Consider the following 21,951-nt stretch of genomic DNA (forward strand, 5'->3'; position numbering starts at 1 on the left):
TCTCTCTCTAAATTCTCTCTCCATTTTCTCTCTCTAGATCTTTCTCTCTTTTTATGGATTTTGTCTCTCTAGAGTCTTTCTCTCTCTCTTTGATTTTATCATAGATCCTAGGATAAACTTGAGATAAAAATAAGATGATCTGAGATTGCTCCGAAATTCGTGCAGTAGATCTGATCCCAGCTCGATCTTATTCAAAATTTATAATATTTGATTCATATTGAGTCACCTTGATAGGACCTCTGATGATCTCGATCATGATTATCTTATCTGAAGGATACGAAAATTTTCTCTCTACTTTTTCTCTCTACTTTCTCTCTCTAAATTTTTTTTTCTTCATGAATTTTCTCTCTCTAGAAGTCTTATGGATCAGTGGAGGATTCTGATATATAGACAAATCCTAATTTTGGTTAATTCTAAGAGAGGTCCTAGATTCATGTTATTAGGATCGATTATCGATAATTTTTTTCATATATGATTTTTATATTTGATCAGGGTTACGAAGAGATGATTGTCTGTATATAATATTGAGTGAAATATTTTGTTAAAAAAATTCATAAATCAAAGAAGAACATTGATTTCTGTGCTTGGATCAGTCACCGGTAAAGATAAGAATCCCTGTACATGATCACTATTATATATATGCTATTTTACTATTGGTCTTGCATCATTGGTTTTGCATCGTCGGATTTGAGATCGATGAATTTATTATATCTGAGATATTGTTATTTGATTTTGAGCATGAGTATGTTATGTCAATATATATGTATCAGAGATTGATGGCATGATTATATGGATATGACATATCTGAATTGATCAAAATGCAAGTCAGAATTGATTTGATGAAATCAATATATAATGATTAAATGAAAAGAAAGAGATATATGGTATGGACTAGCCTTATCATGTGAAACAGTCGGTCAGGAGCTTATGCCTGGGACAGCTCGCCAGGAGCTTATGCCTAGGACAGCCCCCACTGGCTTACAGGTGGATCAGCCGGCCAGGAGCTCATGCCTGGGACAGCCCTCCAGGAGCTTATGCCTGGGACAACCTCTCACGGACTTTCGTACGTGGGACAACCAGCCAAGAGCTCAGCCTGGGATAGCCTTGAAAGGTTTTATGTGGAAATTAATTCAGATGATGACTGGGGTATAGATTTGGATAGTCCAGAGTCAGAAAGAAAAGGTTAAAAATCATGTGATTATGAAAAGAGAAATGAAAGATAAGATATAAAATAATTATTGAATAAAAGTGTTTCACCTGTTAACATATGATGATGCATCTATTTTAACAAGACAGTAAATTTATGGATGTTTGCAGTATTCTGAATATTGAATATGAGATTTTGTGTTTTATTGCTTATTCTTATTTTCAGATTATATTACTATATCAGTGTGATATGAAAATTCTTACTGGGCTGTAAAGCTCACACCCCTTCATCTTTCTTTTCTTCTCAGAGTTACAAGATGTCCATGGTTGGCTATGATATGGATTTGTGAGTGAGCGGATGCATAGATAGAGTACCATTGATACCTTATCAGAGAATTGAAGGAATGTTAATTGTAATTATGTAAGTTTTATGAATTATTATTGAAATTAAATATTATGATTGATAAGATTGTAATGATTTAATTTGGCCTTGCATATTCTTTAGAGCTTGCTCTAAGGAGTGTGCGGCCATCACGTATCCGATCCGGATGTTGGGTTCGGGACGTGACAACAGAAACAGCTAAAATTTCTATTTTGGCACAAGAGAATGGAGGCGTTGAGCAACATTCTGGTGGTAAAAAGATTGAAGGGCTTTGTTTAAAGTGGAGTTGATGGAAGCTCTCTTCTGCAGAAAAAATACAGGAATTGCACTCTAACCATATGTAGCAGCACATAGCCATTACCAATTGATCCCATCCCTTTCTCAATTCTTTTTTCCTTTTTGTGATCTCCATGCTGTCCACACATCCTTGATGTCCTTCGATGAACCACTAAACTTAAGATATAATTTCAAAGAAAATCATAGTCCCTTAAGGGGCATTTGATCTGTGAAATGATCTCAGGATTGGCACCACTGAAGGGACAACTTGCATTAGAGTTGCAGCCTCTTTTTGCCAACACTTCCCTCGTGTTCAATCTATATTACTGTAATGCTGTTATCTGATAGAAAAGCTGGATACACTAGCAACCAGTAGATACGCAATGTTAGAGTCGGATTGCTATTGCTTTCTCTAAATAGGAGAGCACAATGGGCTAAGCGTTTTACTTCAGAAAAATTAGTTGTGATTTTTGAAATTTTACGAGAAAGATTACAGAAAGAAATTCTTTTCCTTTCCCGAATAAAACCATTAGAATTTTATTCCCTGCTCTCTTTTTCATGAAAGCATGAAATTGTAACTAATTCACAACAAGAATTTCATCTAATGGGCATTGAAGATGGAACCTTCTAGAATGGTGAAGTGTCAGGACTGGAGAAGAGGATGAAGGGTAATTGCTTAAATTTCATTCAGCAATTTCAGCATCCATGATGCAAATCACCTGCCCTTCTTGGATCCCATCTCCAAAATAAAAACCATATGTGCATCAGTTGGCCAATGTATGTTCATTCATGAATTAAAATTTAAGAACAGGAGTCCTAACATTCATCTTACCGATTCAATGGACAAAATTGTTCACCACATGCAACAAAAGTATGCATTATGCTTTGTGCTTAGCACTATTGGGACTTTGATCCACTAGTTGGCATCTCTCTCCCCAGTGATTGAGCTACCTAAATTGAGGCGTAATGTAATGCTCCAACCCTTATTCTGGGGGATCACATATGTTCATGCTACCAGGTCAATAAATATGTAACCTGTGAGTAGATGTATGCAAGAATGCAGCACAAAATCAACACAAAAAGGAGATTATGAATTATCAGAGATAAAAAAGCACCAAAAGGCCTACAGTCACCAATGGAAACAAAGCTTGTGGAGTTGTCACTACGAAAGGTCATTGTGGCAAAGCTTTATGAGCCCATGTTCCTTTCATCGTACCAGCAATTCTGTTACAGGTATGCATTATACGTTTATGAACTATATCCATCTCTCATGAGTCAATTAAGGTTGGATAATTATTTGAACAAAATGCCAATAGCAGCACTAGATGGTCCCCAATCATTGCTTCAGAACAAACCACAATTTGTACCACAAAATTAAGAGCATAGCCTAATTGCTCTCCCCTCATAAATTTACAACGCATTGCTTCTGCCTGAATTACACTACTATCTCTTCTTTAAAACTCCAAAATTAAAAGTTGCTGGTCTGTTGTACCATCCATCTCATTAAATAACCTGCAAAATCTACAAACCTAATTTCTTACTAGTTTAGAAAATGATAAAGTCACTCTAAAATTTCATCCATAATTTAGATACCAAAAAGCTACACCAAAGCGAAACATCTTTATACCTTATAGGCAAAAGAACATCTGAACTTGAGGTTTTAACCACAGCCTCAATATGCATGCGATGGCATTCATAACAGAAAGTCCAATGTCTTCTAAAAGCAACTTGTGAGACAGAGTTTACCAATTAGTTTACTGCAGAAAAGACAATGATGTAGCAGAGTTAGAGCATGCCACACAAGTCATACTTTAGGGCAAAGCACTCATAGAAAGCTTTATCAAAGTAAGATATAGTTTGGTGACCAAATTAAGAAAAATATACTGAGAATTTGCGTTAGCTGAAAGAGTAAGATCAAACATCATTGAATATCTTACAGTTTTCTTCTCAAACTGAGGAAAGCAGAAAACCTAATGTGGTGTCAAACTTTTCTTTTACAAAGTGTTGTGAACAAAATGAGTTGGCTCATCAATTTGAACATACGAATTGAACCCATCCTATTTCGAAATATCACATTTTTTTAAGTTTTGGTTGTTAATTCTTTTAACTGATTATAAAGTAATGATCTATGAAGATCACTAAACCAATATGGACCTCTTTAGCCTCTATGGATAGGTCTGGATAGAGTTTGCGAGCAAGATCCACTATCAGAAGTTAAATCATGCATCGATATTTCATGTGGCCATTACTTTTTGTGTACAATTTCTAATAGAAATGCTCCTTTTTTCAAAACTAGATAACTCTTCAGATGCCGCATCTACCCATTAAGAGTTCGGTGCACGTAGAGGTCATGGTCATATATGATATTAGGATCTCAAAATAGGCCAGCCAAAATACATGTTTCCTTTTGTGAGAAAGACTTTAATCGTGCATCACCCATGATCAGGGAAAAACTAGATAAAATGGAGAAGTTCAAAACTAGCTACAGGAGGATTGTAAATTTTCATGATTATTTCTACTAGATATGGTTTGGACTTTGTAAGAATGAACCTCACTGGTATAAATACAGAAACTTAAAATATATTTTACTATTTAATGAATTAAAGAAAAGGTGAGGTAGATCCTTACTTATGCAATTAGCTTATTTTTTTCCTTATTCTTTTGAAAGACCTGAGTTAAGCATGTTGAAAAAAAAAAAAACTATTTATTCTTCCAGATCTGATCAAGTATATCATAATTTAGTAATCTTAATCCATAGAACTTGTGAAAACAAATAACTGCAGCCAATGAATAGAGCAGGCGGAAATTTTAAAAAGTCAATAAGGGGGATGGATTCATAACTAACTTGAGTAATATGGAATTGAAAAAGGAAGGGCAAAAAAGGGTAAACAAAATTTACGGTACCCAAAGAGAAGAGGACTCAGCAAAAGCTTTTTAATTCAGCAGATGCCATGATACCTACTTGCTCGATGTGGGCAATCTTGGGCCAATGCAGTCCTATACTCTTTTGACACTGCTCTTTAAATGATATATGACAATGAGGGATAATTAAATCTTTCTAGAGAGTTGGGCAGGTCTGGCAGCGACTGGAGTTTTAGTGGACAGGTAGCTCCAATGTTTGAGGGAGGAAAGACTTTGTTAGCTTGCTGGAAGGGACTTCTAAGAAGCTGCATTAGATAAGCATTTGAGCTGCAAAACTAGGAACAAAATCTTATAATTGAAATTGTAGGCAAAGTTGACCACCATTTTGATTACAAAATTCGTTGAAATTTACAGCAATCTTCAAAGGAGTCCTCTCACCGCTCTCCAACCATAAGAATTTAATATTATAATACTTTAATATATATAATATATATCAATTATTTTAATAAATATAGTATAAATACATAAATTTATTACTGTAGTATACATGATAATTATAGTGATTCTTATTATAATCTATATATAATATGATAACCATAATTATGTCAAATTTTCTATAACCACAATTAGTTATTATAAAGGGATATACAAAAATATATATTTATGAACATAATATATCTTATTATTATGACATCATATTATTTTGAAGGAATATAATTACTGTAGCATCTATCATATAATAATCTAATAATATCATCATTATTTTATTATAATCATAAAAAAATCTTAATTATTATACTATAATAGAAAAAGAACAGTTTATTGTTTTCAAGAAGGTAACCTTATCTTTTTATTTGTAGAAGTAGGACTAGTATATATCTCTTGATATTGTGCAACCAAACAGCTGCAATTTCATGTGCAATTTTCAATTACAGACAATTAAACAAAAACAGGTTTTGCAAGTGCAACTACAAATGCAGCAGTTTCAACTGCAGCTTGTATTTGAATTGCATGCAATTGAATTTTGGGCAAACAAATGGCCCCAAAGTATAGAAATCAAAACAAAATAGGAGTTATGAATTATTGGAAACCAAAAGGATTAAAGATATTACCTTCAGAAATAAAAACATAGCTTTGGAGGTTGTATTTTTACACAAGGTTGCCGTGGCTAAAGTTTAGGACACAACACTGCTGCTTTGCCTGAAACTTTGTTATACATTTATGTAACATATGCCTAAGAACAAATGTCCATCTTCCGTGAGACTGTTCAATTCAAAAACTAACAAACTGGTCTGAGCAATTACCTCAGAAACAACCTCACTTTGTACTGCAACATTGATAAATGGCCAACTCACAGTAAAGAGACATGATTATCCAATGATTTCTTCTATATGCTTCAGACCTAAAAGTTGTTGATCAATTGTGTTCTGTATATTGAAAACAACCTCTGAAATTTATCAAATTGATTTTTTGCTAGTGCAAAAGAAAATCAAATTATAAAATTCTGCAATAAAAGTTTCATTCAGATGCCAAGCACTCACAAAAGCTGTACTGGATTGAGATATCTTTATACCTCATGCATAAGAAGCATCCAAAGCAAACTCCTAGTTGCAATCATATTGAATCTCATGGTGTATGCCAGGGCATTGATTTAATAAATAAGAAAGAAACAACTCATGAAACTATATAGATACACACTGCAAAAAAATTTTATATTAAAAAATAAATACTCACCATATTTCTGCTTCATTGGACAGCGCACTTTGAGAACAACTTGTGAAACTTACTCTCAAGTCTATAATATAGCAGAGCGAGTTTACTGATATTTTAAGTGCTAAAAGAAAACTTCATCTGAGTGACATGATTTGAGAAATTAAATTTTAATAAAGAGATGGTGAGAATAAGCATTGTTTGTATGATTAATGTGATAACCCGGCCCGTTGGGCTTAAAGCCCACTAAGCCCATCCAGAAAAAAAAAAAAAAAAGGGGAAGAAGACTCCCGATCGAAGTCTTCTCCTTCTCCGGTTTCGATTGGAATCGGAGTCCTAAGACCATCAAAGGACCCTAGGATGAGCCCTATAAGAACCTCCTCCTCTCCTCTAAGAGAGGACATAGCAATCACCGACGATCGCCGGTGTTCTCTGATTTTTTCGATTGAAGCCGTGGCCCCTTGACTCGTGCTCGCCACGATTTCACGCCGGTGGGGTCATCGGAGGCTGAGGTAAGTCCTTCTTCCTCTTCCTCTCTTCTCTCCCTACTTTCCCATGGCTGTGGGCACGACTGCCGACGACAAGAGTCATCGAATTTCGTTGGAGAAGAAAGCTCTATTCGGCCTCTTCCTTTCCCTTGATTTTATGGCACCGACGATCACCGCCGACCGCCGGCTGTGGCCTCTCCGAGCTCGGGAGGGTCGCCCCTTGGCGCCGGCCACCGTCGGGCGAGGTACGACCGTGATCAGCCAGTCAAAGGCAAGGGGACATCTTGGTCCCCTGTTTCGGCCAAAGAAGGCCGCGGGAAAAAAGAAAAGAAAAAGAAAAGAAAAAAAAAAGAAAAGAAAAAGAAAAAAAAAAAGAAAAAAAAATACTTATGAGAGAAAATTTCTCTCATCTCTCTCTCTTAAGTCTAAACTATTTTTTTTCTTTCTTTCTTTCTATCTCTAGAACTTTCTCTCTCTAAAAATTTTCTCTCTCTAAAAATTCTCTCTCTAAGAAGCCCTATGGATCTCCTATTAGGCCATCTTCTCCACTCCTAGGGACCTATGACCTTAAATCGATTTAGAGCCGAATGAGGGATTTATTGGACCGATCATCAAGTTGGTCATCTTCTTATATTATGTAATTTTATTAAATATATGAAATAAAATTTAATGATGATTTAATATTTTAAATAGGACTGTCTGATTCCTTTAAGAAAGATTAAAAGGTCCAGGACGATCGAGGTATGTAAATCTTACGCTTCTTATTTATTTTTAAATCTTCATGATTTTCATGCATATGATCTCTTATTGATGAAGTCATATTTTTCATAAAATAAGGATCAGCATATGTGATATGAAAAAGCATGTTTTATTATGAGCATTGATTGCATGAATGTATTTTATAAAAAGTTATATGATTATGAAGTATGAGATTTTATTGTTTTCCATCTATGTATATGCATGTTTTAAGAAAAATATATAAAGATTTCAAAAGCTCTCAGATAGCTATGAATGAATTTCTTCAGAAAGGACGATATCCGGAGCTAGCATCCACTCGAAATATGGCCCTGCCAGCGGGTATAAAATTGACATATGAATTAAGAACTCTATCGATTAAGAAACATGGCCCTGTCACGGGTATAATAGTGACCTTAGCGCGAACATCTGTGAGCAATTTTTTTGAAATATGACACGAATACATGATAAAAATAATTTATGATTCATGATTGTGAAATATACATGATTTATACATACATGATGAGCTTATACTTGTTTTATTATATGCTCTATGAAATATTTATTTTTACAATAATTATTATTTGCTACATGATGCATTATCTTAGAAAATTTATGCTTGATCCGATAAGGAAGCGGAAGTCTACTTACTGAGCTAGTGTAGCTCATATTCTTTTTGTTTTCTTTTTCATGTACAGAGAAATAAGGCTAAGACTGGTAAAAAAGGAATCTAGGCTTGGGGATCGGCAAAACAAGCTGGAAAATTTTATACTAGAAATTCAGTTTATGTTTATGGATTGTAGCTATTATGAATTTTGAGGCTTGGATTATTTCATCTTTGGATTTAGATGCTCTGAACCAGTTTTGGTTGAATTAAATATTTGAATTGAACTTTATTATTATATTTATTTATGATGCACCTTTTATTATATTTGAGAAGATAAATTTTGGCTTCGTGTTATCGTGGGCCCATCCCTCGGTAGCATGGCCGTGTTATGTCCCGGGTTCGGGGCGTGATATTTTATGGTATCAGAGCGATAGGTTTAATCATGGGTAGAACTTAAAACCTAATAGTGGGTAGTTAGGTTACGTATAGTTAGACTCTGACTTAAATTATTAACTGTACTATAGCTCCGTTATAAAAAATATAATAATGTTAGCATTTGACTAGGAAGCGATGAGCGAAAGGGAGGGTGAGACCTTGGCAAATATGGCTGTTAGGATGAGGAGCAAGAGAAGCAAGATTGACGTCGCGGAGAGCTGCCAATCAATCAGTTGAGTGGGCTCCTGATGCACCGACTACTTAGGCAGATATTGCTGGTGTATGTCAAGTGGTGGTTCAGCTTATCCAGCTGCAGGCACAAACTGCTCCTCGACCTACATTATCTATGAAGTCATACTATAAGAGATTCAGAAGGCTCAACCCACTTCTATTTGAGGATGGATCTGATCCTATGGCTGCAGAGACATGGATTCGAGAGATGGAGAAGATGTTTGATGCTCTGTAATACCCTGAGAATGTGAATGTCAGATTAGCCGTTCCTATGTTAAAAGAGAATGCTGAGTTTTGGTGGACTGCAATAAAAGCTGCCTACGGGAATAATGATGATCAGCTCACTGGGGAAGAGTTCAAAGAGATATTTTATGATCAATACTTCTCTGGGATAATGAGATTGGTAAAAGAAAATGAGTTTCTAGCCTTAAAGCAAAAGGATGATATGACTGTATTAGAATATGCTAACAAATTTAATAAGCTAGGCCGCTTCTGCCCCCAGCTTATGGAGTTCGAAAGGAGTAAAGCTAACAGATTCGAACAAGGTCTAAGATATGGAATTCGGTTCCGTCTGTCTTCTCACATTTTAAATAACTATAAGGACGTACTGGAGCGAGCTTTGAAAGTGGAGTCTGAATTGAAAAGAGCAGATCTAGAAAGAGGAGATAGAAAGAGACCGAGATCAGCAAGAAATCTAAAGGATCAGCAAAAAAATTTTAAAAATAATAACTCTAATAAGAAGAAAGAATCTATATCATGCTCATACTGTAGAAAAAATCATAATGGACCTTGTCTCAAGAGGATAGGAGCATGCTTCTTATGTGGCGAGAAAGGACATATGGCTCGTGATTGCCCAAATAAGAAAAAAGATGACTCTAGACCTAACAAACCAGTTGATCAAAAACAGAAGGGGAATGCATGAGTGTTTGCTTTAAACCAGTAGGAGGCCAATGCAAGTGATCAAGTGGTGACAGGTACTATCCCAGTCAATTCTATTCATGCTCGTGTGCTATTCGATTTTGGTTCTTCTCACTCTTTTATATCTCTCAAGTTTGCTACTTCTTTGAATTGTGTGTCAGAGAAACTAAATGAACCATTATATGTTAGCACACCTTTTAAAAATATTATTGTTGCTAACATTATTTTTAAGAATTACATAATCCAAATAGAAGAAAAAGAATTAGCAGCAGATTTGATTCAGCTAAATATGCATGATTTTGATATTATTCTTGGGATGAACTGGTTATCTTCGTACCATGCTCATATTGATTGTTTTAGAAAAAGAGTGGTATTTCAAATTCTGGATGAACTGCAATTCTTCTTTCAAGGCAAAGTTCATAATATGGAACCCAAACAATCTTTGAGTATTATCTCAATCATGAATGCAAGAAAAGCTTTGAGGAAAGGATGCAAAGTATTTTTGGCCCATGTAGTGGACGCCGAGAAGGAAAAGATAAAGCTAGACGATATCCCAATTGTCAAGAAATTTTTTGATATTTTTTCAGATGAACTACCCGGGTTACCTCCAGATCGTGAGGTTGAATTTAAAATTGATATCACATCAGAGACCGGACCTATATCAAAACCTCCTTATCGGATGGCTCCCGTAGAATTACGAGAATTAAAGGATCAACTGCAAGAACTTTTGAATAAAAAGTTTGTCTGACCAAGTACATCACCCTGGGGAGCTCCTGTGTTATTTGTGAAAAAGAAAGATGGAAGCATGCATTTATGCATTGACTATTGGGAGTTGAACAAGATAACCATAAAGAATAAATATCCTCTTTCTCGAATAGATGACTTATTTGATCAACTTCAGGGTGTATAAGTTTTCTCCAAAATTAACTTACAATCAGGCTATTATCAACTAAGAATTAGAGATGAAGATGTACCTAAGACTGCATTTAGAATCAGGTATAGCCATTATGAATTTTTAGTAATGCCTTTTGGACTAACCAATGCACCGGCTGCTTTTATGGATATGATGAACAGGATTTTCAAGCCATATCTGAATCAATTCATTATTGTTTTTATTGATGATATCTTAGTTTATTCTAAAAGTATAGAGGAACATAAGAGATATTTGAGGATTGTGTTTCAGACCTTGAGAGAAGAGAAGCTCTTCGCCAAGCTTAGTAAGTGTGAGTTCTGGTTGGATAGTGTTGTTTTCTTCGGCCATGTAATATCTAAAGAAGGAATCTCAGTCGATTCAAAGAAGATAGAAGTCATGGTGAATTGGCCTCATCCGACTAATGTGATAGAAGTTAGAAGCTTCTTAGGCTTGGCTGGTTGTTATAGAAGATTCGTCAAGAAATTTTCTCAAATTGCAATTCCTCTAACCCGCTTAACTCAAAAATGAATAAAATTTGAACCTAGCAGTGAATGTAAGCAAAATTTTCAAGATCTGAAGCAATGATTGATATCTACCCCAATTCTTACTTTATCATCTAGTAATGGAGGATTTGTCATTTATAGTGATGCTTTCAAGAAGGGATTAGGTTGTATATTGATGCAGAAAGATAAGGTCATAGCTTATGCTTCTCGACAACTAAAAGTCTATGAGCAGAATTATCCGACACATGATTTGGAGTTAGCAGCTATTATTTTTGCTTTAAAGATTTGGCGGCATTATTTATATGGAGAATCTTGTGAAATCTTTACTGATCATAAAAGCTTAAAATATTTATTTACTCAAAAAGAGCTGAATATGAGGCAAAGAAGGTGGCTTGAACTATTAAAAGATTATGATCTAAATATTAAATATCATCCTGAAAAAGTTAATGTGGTGGCAGATGCACTTAGTAGGAAGTCTTTAGCAAATGTGATGACTCTGCTATCCTTTCAGCAACAAATTCTGAGGGATCTTAAAGATTTGCAAATTGAAGTGACTTGTACCGATGTTAAGAATGTGTTAGCCAATTTAATGGTACAACCAGCATTGATCGAACAGATAAAAGTGGCCCAATAGAATGATATTCATTTGTGTCAGTTTAAGAAGGACATGGAGAAAGGGTTACGAACTAAGCTTAGGCTTCATACAGATGGAACTCTTTATTTTGGGAACAGATTATGTATACCAGGAGATCCTGAACTAAAGAAGAAAATTTTGGAAGAAGCCCATAAATCTCATTTCTCCTTTCATCCCGATAGTACAAAGATATATAGAGATTTAAAATAATATTTCTGGTGGAATAGAATGAAGCAGGAGATAGCTCGATTTGTATCTCAATGCTTGGTATGCCAGCAAGTGAAAGCCAAACATCAAAGACCTGCTGGTTTGCTAAAACCGTTAGAGATACCAAAATGGAAATGGAAGCATATCATGATGGATTTCGTTACAGAACTTCTAAGGACAGCAAGAAAAAATAATGCAGTATGGATGATTGTTGATCAGCTTACTAAATCAGCTCACTTTCTATCTTTTCGAGTTGGTACTCCACTTGATAAGTTAGCCCGAATGTATATTGATGGAATTGTATGCCTGCATGGTGTTCCAATAAGTATTGTGTCTAATCGAGATCCACGATTCGTATCTAGATTTTGGAAAAAAATTTAAGATGCTTTGGGAACAGAATTAAGGCTTAGTACTGCTTTCCATCCCCAGACCGATGGCCAATCTGAAAGGATAATTCAAACTCTTGAGGATATGTTAAGAGCTTATGCTTTCGATTTCGGAGAACATTGGGATAATCATGTGACACTGATTGAATTTGCATATAACAATAGTTTTCATTCTAGTATTCGGATGGCACCCTATGAAGCCCTATATAGAAGAAAGTGTAGATCTCCTCTGTATTGGGATGAAGTGGGTGAAAAGAAATTAATAGGTTCTGAGTTAGTTCAAGATACTAGAAATAAAATTTATCTGATCAAGAGAAGACTCAAGGCAGCACAGGATAGACAGAAGAGTTGGGCAGATAGAAAAAAAAAAAAATTAAAATTTCAGGTTGGTGAGCATGTTTTTCTAAAAGTATCACCTACTAAGGGTGTCATAAGGTTTGAGAGACATGGCAAGCTGAGTCCGCGATATATTGAATCTTTTAAAATTTTAAATCGAGTAGGAGATGTTGCTTACGAACTAGCTTTACCATCAGATTTATCCAAAGTACACAATGTCTTTCATGTTTCACTACTGAGAAAGTTTGTACCTGATCCAAATAATGTGATAAAGTATGAGCCATTGCAAGTTCATGAAGACTTAACCTATGAAGAATTTCTCCTCCAAATTATTGATCGAAAAGAACAAGTTCTAAGATGGTGCATCATTCCATATGTGAAGATTCATTGGAGTAATCATGAAGAGAGAGAGGACACATGGGAGCTTGAAGATGATATGAAGACAAGATATCCATACTTATTTGAAAATGAAGGTATGTTAAATTTCGAGAATGAAATTTTTTTTTAAAGGGGGTAGAATGTGATAACCCGACTCGTTGGGCCTAAAGCCAACTAAGCCCATCCAGAAAAAAAAAAGGGGAAGAAGACTCCCAATCGAAATCTTCTCCTTCCCTGGTTCTGATTGGAATCGGAGTCCTAGGGCCCTCAAAGGACCCTAGGATGAGCCCTATAAGAACCCCATCCTCTCCTCTAAGAGAGGATATAGCAATCACCGACGATCGCCGGTGTTCCTCTCCGATTTTTCCGATTGAAGCCGCGGCCCCTTGACTTATGCTTGCCACGATGTCATGTCGGTGGGGGTCATTGGAGGCTGAGATAAGTCTTTCTTCCTTTTCCTCTCTTCTCTCCCTTCTTTTCCATACCTGTGGGCATGACTGTTGGTGACAAGAGTCATCGGAGAAGAAAGCTCTGTTCGGCCTCTCCCTTTCCCCTGATTTTATGGCACCGACCGCCAGCTGTGGCCTCTCCGAGCTTGGGAGGGTCGCCCCTTACCGTCGGCCACTGTTGGGCGAGGTACGACCGTGATCGGCCGATCAAAGGCAAGGGACCTCTTGGTCCCCTGTTTCGGCCAAAGAAGGCCACGGGAAAAAAGAAAAAAAAAAGAAAAGAAAAAAAAGAAAAGAAAAAGAAAAGAAAAAGAAAAGAAAATAAAAAAAAAATACTTATGAGAGAAAGTTTCTCTCATCTCTCTCTCTTAAGTCTAAACTATTTTTTTTCTTTCTTTCTTTCTCTCTCTAGAATTGAACTTTCTCTCTCTAAAAAAAATTTTGCTCTAAAAATTCTCTCTCTAAGAAGCCCTATGCATCTCCTATTAAGCTATCTTCTCCACTCCTAGGGACCTATGATCTTGAATCGATTTAGAGTCGAAGGAGAGATTTATTGGATTGATCATCAAGTCGGTTATCTTTTTATATTATGTAATTTTATTAAATATATAAAATAAAATTTAATGATAATTTAATATTTTAAATAGGACTGTCTGATTCCTTTGAGGAAGATTAAAAGGTCCAAGACGATCGAGGTATGTAGATCTTATGCTTCTTATTTATTTTTAAATCTCCATGATTTTCATACATATGATCTCTTATTGATGAAGTCATATTTTTCGTAAAATAAGGATCAGCATATGTGATATGAAAAAGCATGTTTTATTATGAGCATTGATTGCATGAATGTATTTTATAAAAAGTTGCATGATTATGAAGCATGAGATTTTATTATTTTCCATCTATGTATATGTATGTTTTAAGAAAAAGATATAAAGATTTTAAAAGCTCTCAGATAGCTATGAATGAATCCCTTCGGGAAGGTCGACATTCGGAGCTAGCATCCACACGAAATATGGCCCTGCCAGTGGGTATAAAGTTGGCACATGAATTAAGAACTCTGTCGATTAAGAAACATGGTCCTGTCACGGGTATAATAGTGACCTTAGTACGAATATCTGTGAGCAATTTTTTTGAAATATGACACGAATACATGACAAAAATGATTTATGATTCATGATTGCGAAATATACATGATTTATGCATACATGATGAGCTTATAACTTATTTTATTATATACTCTATGAAATGTTTATTTTTATAATAATTGTTATTTTCTACATGATGCATTATCATAGAAAATTTATGCTTGATCTGATAAGGAAGCGGAAGTCTACTTACTGAGCTAGTGTAGCTCATATTCTTTTTATTTTCTTTTTCATGTACAGAGAAATAAGGCTAGGACTGGTAAAAAGAGAATCCAGGCTTGGGGATCGGCAAAACAAGCTTGGAAATTTTGTACTAGGAATTCAGTTTATATTTATGGATTGTAGCTATTATGAATTTTGAGGCTTTGATTATTTCATCTTTGGATTTAGATGCTCTGAACCAGTTTTGGTTTAATTAAATATTTGAATTGAACTTTATTATTATATTTATTTATGATGTACCTGTTATTATATTTAAGAAGATGAATTTTGGCTTCTTGTTATCGTGAGCCCATCCTTCGGTAGCATGGCCGTGTTATGTCCTGGATTCGGGATGTGACATATTTAGATCAATTTATAGGCAGTAACAGATCTAGAAGTTGAAAATATAAATGAAACATTTTCAGCTTTATTCTCAAAACTGAGATTCAAAGAAACACCAGAAAACTACAGGAGCCACAAATCATTGTTAGAACTAGCAAGCAAAGCTTGCAGTGATATGTAACAACACAATTTTTTCTTTTGCCAGAAACAAGTTTTAAATGAAATCAGTTAGTTCTTCAATCGAACATCTGAATGAAATAAAATATCTAGCATCTGGAGTAAACTAATTATGCTTTGAAATATACAGGTATTTAAATTTTAACAACCATCTCTTTAATCAATCTAGTATTCTTAAACTCCACTACTTCAAAATTCTTTCTTTTTTTCTTTTTTTGTAAACTCCTTCTGCGTGAAAGAGAGTCAAAAAAAAAAAAAAAGAAGGAGGTGCAGGAAGGGGAGAGACTATCTTACCAAAAGAGAGGGCACAGCAACAATTTGCTAGTTTCTATGTGCTTCGTTTCGACTGAATATCTTCGCTTGACAGATCTCAGGACTACTATTCCAATTGGCAATCCTATTCCAATCTTGGCCAAGGAGATGGTCCTCCAACTTTGAATCACAGTCACGGATGCACAGAGTCTTCAGTGAATTGGGCATTTCTGGCAGTGATTGCAGTAGAGGGAATCCATCTAACTCTAGCTCCCGTAGGGAGGAGAGTTGTTTCAAGCTCACAGGCAGGAACCTCAGGGAGACTGCCTTGCATAACCGCAGCCGTTGGAGGGAACTGCGGACTTGTGACAGCCATTCTTCAGGCAAGGATGTGAGCTGGGAGCAATCTAGCAACTCCACATGTTGAATGGATGCAAGGCTTCTTAATGGCTCCAAGTGCAGCAATGAGGGGTCATCAACCTCGAGTATGTCGAGTGACAATGAAGAGCCAACAGCTGCCCCTTTGGCGGGATCACTGGTTAATGGTGGTGCAGCTGCCACTGCTCCCGCAAGCTTGGGGCATTCTCTGATCTCCAACCGTTTTGAGTGAGATGAGTGCTTGCAAACCTCCCAATGATGTTAACTCTGTGCAACGAACAATGGACAATTTGTGAAGTATCTTGAGTCTTCTGAACACCTCTGCTGAGGGGAGGGATGTGATACTCGTGCATTCCGACAAGGTCAACTCAGAGAGATATGCAAGGTGCTCCATTGCACCAGGCAGTGATGCATCTATCTCACCACAATCCTCCATAGAAATATTCTGGACTGACGAGGGAAGAAAGAAGTCGTCGCGAGGTGCATTGTGTCTCTGCAAACGTGGGCACTTCCGTATCTTGAGGCTTCTTAGTGAGACGAGTTTTTGGAATCCTTCCACCGGCAGATGCACTAGCTCTTTACAGCCATCAATGATCAACTCCTCAACATCCATAAAATGGTCAGTATGTTGCAGCAAGCCTCGAGCTAGAGACGTTAGCTTGGGGCAAGACCAAAGCATCAAGTGATGAAGGTTGGACCGTGATCGGTTCTTGCAATCATTGTTTTGACACTGCCAAAGTCTTGGAAGAGTAATCAATCCCACATTAGATGTTTCCAGTCGTTCCAGACTGTGAGGTAGTCGCCGCAATGCCACCAACCCAGAGCAATCTTCAATGTACAGGTCCTTGAGGCAAGGAAACCATGGACCATCCTCTACACCACACCACTTCTCCAAATGCGGCATGCTACTAAAATTCAGAACCTCCAACCTAGGAAAAGCAGTGACCATATCACACATACGGAATGAATGACCAACTTCTGTCAATGCCCTCATATTCGCAAGAGACAGAAACTTTAGGAAAGGTAGCTTCTCAAGGGGTGGGAGGAGTTGCAAGTTTTTGCAATTGCTCAAGGTAATTGAAGTAATGAATTCTAGCATGGCAAGATCTTGAGTTTCCAACCGACATGGAGACAAAGCACCGCTGTAACCAATAATTTCCAGATTTTCAAGACTAGAGTGTGGTTGGAGCCCATCGATTACCTTTTCTGCTACCTCAGGAGTGCTATTCGAATCAGAATCCCATTGCAACAGTAGTGAGTGGAGATGTTTCTTATTAAGCAACTCAGCCTCCAAAGCATCTTCGTAGCTTCTTACATTCTCAAGATTCTTGATGCGTAGTTCACCATGGAGCTCCCTCAAGTGCTTTAACTCACCTATCTTGTACCCATTCCCCTCTCTGACATGGAATTCATCCAGATTCTGGAGGGAAGTAAGTTTCCCAATCTCGGCTATTGTGGGAATTACTTCCAAAGGCAGGATCAGATGTCGCAGGTTAATCAGGCTTCTCAAGTCTTTATTTATACTTTCTGTAGAAGGATGTAAGCCTAGAACAATCATGGTCTGTAGGTGATAGAGCTTGTACACTGATTTAGGCAATTGAATTATATCAATAATGTTGTCAAGATGCAAATATCGGAGGTGTTTTAGATCACCAATTGCATTCAGGGAACTGGGCTTGCAAGTGGCAGACGACTCTAATTTCAGAACCCTTGGAAGTCTTCATTGTGTATTGAATTGAAAACACCATTTCCCAAAACCTCTTCCCAAAACTCAAAGCTTGTTGCCCAGCTATGCAACCCAAGAGGAGGGTGAATTGGATTTTTGAAAATTTAAAGTTAATTTAAAACTACAAGGATTAAGTAATACTAAGCAAGTTATATGTAGCGAGTGATTTAAGCAAGGTGTAGCAAAAAAATACAAGAATGCAAGAAAGTAAAGAAGTTTAGGAAGAAAGCAAATAAGCACACCATAAATAATCAAGGTTTATAGTGGTTCGGTGCCAACCTTGCACCTACATCCACTCCCCAAACTCCTACTTGGGAATTCAAATCCACAAAACCGTATTCAACAAGAATACAACGTCGGTACCTCCGACTCTAGCTATTCCAAGCTAGAACATTTATTTTTCGGGTACAAGCCAATCCAATACAATTCGATTCAAGGTTCAGACCAACTTTTTTAAGTTTTGGAACTCTTCCAAAACTAAAGATCAAGACAAAACAGAGTATGTGAGTTAATCACATGAAAATATAAATTTAGCTCCTTTAATGAGCAAATAAAACTTTAAATACACTTTACACAATAAGAAAGAAGCTTTTTTTAATTTTTCTCAAGATTGTTGAAGATTTGAACGAGCTCTTGAGAGGTTGGTGAACTTGGAATGAAAGTTTCTTTTGCTTGAAGAGGGCTTTTTGCTTAGGACTCAAATGAATACTTGAAAAACCTTCCTTATTTCCCTCCTTTAGGTACCTTTATATCTTCTATGGATGCTAGAGATAAATCTGGACTGAAATAGAACCATTGGAGATCATTAAAAGAGGATTAAATGCTGCCAAAAAGAGTTGAAAACTAACCATTACGGAAGTTTCCATCACAGGGGGTCGACTCATTGGGTTGACCTCTATACAGGGGTCGACTCATGGGATCGACCTCTGTGGCACAGAACAGAAAATCATTATTCTATATCTTTGGCCTGCACAGCAATAGAGGTCGACTCATAGGGTTGACCCCTTTGGGTGTGTCAGCCAAAAATAGCGTGTCGTTCAGCCCCTTTTGACAGGAGTCGACCTAGAGGGTCGACCCAATTCTTTAAACTTGAATTTCTCTCAACATATCCATAAAAAAAGTATGAAATTACCTCCAATAGATCACAAATCTTCTGTTCTTACTCTTGAAACTTTCGAATCAGAACTTGATAAAATTATAATTTTGCCCCTGAAATACAATAAATCTTTTTCCAAACCAAAATCATTAGTAACCCCCTCAAATATGTTGTAATCATCAAAATCAATTCATGGAGCAACAATCTCTCCCTTTTTGATGATGACAAAACGTTTGAGAAAAAATAAAATATAACATATAACATATATAAAGCATTGATTAAGAATTTCAAATTTATGAAGATGCATCACTTAAATATTATAGCTAATTGTTTGAATAGTAAGCATCATAAGTAGTTTGAAGATTAGTGTTAAGATAGCTTATAAGATTATTTTCTTTTGACAAATTTGCTTTGACAATTTTGCTTATTGCTCGATTTTAGATAATTTTGCATATTGCTCAATTTTATTCCTTTACTCCTTTTTAACAACATCAATTAAGATCATTACTCCCATTTTTTAAGAAAAAATAAAAGAGACTCCCCATCACTATAGCAATCATAAAGGACATTTCAATTTGCTCATATAGAAGATATTGCCATTCATAATATTACATCGCACATATAGGAGGCATTCTTCATATCACAGAATTAAGACATTTCAATTGAGACAATTCATAATAAAAAAATCAATCCAAAGATATTCATATAAGATAAAAGCATATATATATATATCCAAAATATGATATATTTGTCACAATACATACGAGTCAAGTCAAAGTACATAGGCCATACAAAAATCATGGATAACAAAAAAAATATAACTATCCATGAGCCAATCAGCCAACATATACAAAGGCCATAAGTAATATCTCAGACATAAAAGGCTAACTATGCTAGATCTAATAAATGTCATGACTAGAAGGGTCAGAATCAGAAGAGTCAGAAATATGATGAGGAGTCTCAGGATCAAGGCCACGGGCACGTCCTCGACCACGTCTGCCTCGGCCATAGGTAGAAGTACCGGCACGAACAGAAGAGCGAGAAGATCCTGGATCCTAGGAAGCTATGGACTGTGCTAGGAGAGAAAGTCTAATGGTGTCCAATTGTTCCAAAGCTCTTGTCATGGACTGCATCATGGCACCAATCTGAGTAGAGACAGTCTCACTGGAGCCCCTGATCTATCTCCTCAAAAAGTCAAATCCATCCTCCAAAACTTCTCGAAGTCTAGCCATCTCTGCAGACAGGTTGGAGACCTTTGTGATGTCCTCATGCGGCTAGAGATGGACTAAGGCTAATACCTGCCTTTGCAAGTCTAAAACTCTGCTTGTCAGTCTCAAAATGCATCCCTCAACCTCCTCAAGTCGTATGGACTGAGTTGTAAGCATTTGAAAGATGGTAGAGATATGTGGGATCAAAGTCTGATCTGTAACAGCCTGAGATGTCATCCTCTGAGTAAAATCTGAGGTGGCAAACTGCTGGGATAAAATGGAAGCAACATTCTGGGACATCAACTCAATCTGATCGTCTGCAAGTCTGACCTCTGAAGGATCTACTCTGCTCCCTGACTGTGGAACTAAAGCATGCCTCCTCACTGACTCTGAGGGACCAACCTCGTGATCAGATACGAATTGAATATCAGGAGATGCTTTGTGATCATGAGGTGAAGATGGTCCCTCCTCTTCTGCTCTCTCCTCAACACCCTTCGACCAACAGCCATCAGTCTTTGAAAAATCCATGCAATGCAGTGTGTGACGGTTGATGGTGTCAGAATGTGATAATTTGGTGATTGCCTCCCCCTCAAAACAGACTCCGAACCTCCTAAAGATCAGGGTGAGTGCCATACCATAAGGCAAGTGAGCCTTAGACCTGTTCAGGATCTCCCTTATGGCCTCAAACATCAAAGCAGGAAGGTTCAAGGGGGTCTCGGTGATCACATGGTACATGATGCAAATATCCCTATCAGATAAGAGGTCATGCCTGCCACTCCTAGAGACAAAAAGTTTGGTAACCATGTGATGCAAAAGTCTCATCTCAACTGAAAAAATTTTTGCTTCTAATTTATTCAAGTTTTCAGTAAATGCTCTTCCTAAAATAGCACTTAATCCTTCTTTGATTGGGAGTTCCATATGAGTATAGCCTTCACAAGGCAAGTGTAAGATTTGTCCCAAATGCCATGAATCAAGAACAATGTTAACACTTTTCACCAAGGATTTTACTGTTCCATTGCAGTAACTCAAATTTAAGTAGAATTCTCTGACCAAATCAACATAAGTATTTTCTTTTAATAAATAGTAAAACTCCCATCTTTGATTTTTAATCTTTGATCTAATAGAGAACCCTTCTTTTTCAAAAAACTTAAAATCTATATTTTTCTCGGGTTCCACTTTTCGATTGGAGAGAGGTACCTTGCTTGGCTGAGTGGAGACTGTAAAGAAGCTAGAACAGGACCTGGAACTAGAGTTGGAGCAGAAGAGGGCTCGACAGCCATTCTTTTTCCGCGCACATCTTCCTCTAACCCTCGAACAGATTTTCTTATCTACGGTAGCTTTGATTTGGGAGCCATTTTGGACAGGAGAGACTTGCAAATAGCTTAGGAGAGTTGATGAGTGGTAGAGTGGAAGAGATTTTTAGAGGAAAAGCAAAGATTTTAGGGTGATAGACCGTCGATTTGGAGAAAAGGGTTTGAAGCTAGGGTAAGCTCGAACCGCCCAAACAAAGAAGAAAGAGAAGAGAGATTTAAATCTTAAAGGAGTGATTTAAAAGAAAAAATATGGTGGGAAGAGGGATTTTGAGATGAGAGTGGAGAGGGAGGTGATCTTGTTCGATAGAATGGGGAAGACGAACGGCAAAGGGGTCAGCTCTTTGCAATCGGAGAAATTCCAATAAAACAGAGCCCGATGGGTTTTAAAAAAAAATTATAAGTTTACCCTAGGGTTGACCCTGGGGGTCGACTCATGGCAAGAAAAAATTAAAAAAATGATGGAGAAATTTTGAAAAAGCTTGAAACTTAAAGGAAGGATGTCTATTTGAGAGAT

At 36.7% G+C, this 21,951-nt stretch overlaps 1 protein-coding gene across 1 annotated transcript; it reads right to left on the minus strand.

The window, feature by feature from the left end:
- Positions 1-15,785: 15,785 nt before the first annotated feature.
- Positions 15,786-21,404, minus strand: LOC105058271 (protein RECOGNITION OF PERONOSPORA PARASITICA 7-like). The gene is made up of 3 exons (XM_029268589.2): positions 21,322-21,404; positions 16,414-17,812; positions 15,786-16,343 (listed from the first exon to the last, which is right to left on the minus strand). Exons 1-3 carry the CDS (start codon positions 21,402-21,404, stop codon positions 15,786-15,788), a joined length of 2,040 nt encoding a protein of 679 aa, XP_029124422.2.
- Positions 21,405-21,951: the final 547 nt, after the last annotated feature.

This window comes from Elaeis guineensis, chromosome 15 (assembly GCF_000442705.2).
Source record: "Elaeis guineensis isolate ETL-2024a chromosome 15, EG11, whole genome shotgun sequence".
In the NCBI taxonomy this organism is placed as follows: Eukaryota; Viridiplantae; Streptophyta; class Magnoliopsida; order Arecales; family Arecaceae; genus Elaeis; species Elaeis guineensis.

Excerpts from the sequence above, each read along its gene's own strand:
- LOC105058271 (XM_029268589.2), bottom strand. The coding sequence starts at position 21,404 with ATGGCTGTCGAGCCCTCTTCTGCTCCAACTCTAGTTCCAGGTCCTGTT. Across the intron at positions 17,813-21,321 it reads TCTCCACTCAGCCAAGCAAG|ACTTCCAAGGGTTCTGAAAT; the intron begins GTACCTCTCTCC and ends TACACAATGAAG. Across the intron at positions 16,344-16,413 it reads CATCCCTCCCCTCAGCAGAG|GTTTGCAAGCACTCATCTCA; the intron begins GTGTTCAGAAGA and ends CATCATTGGGAG.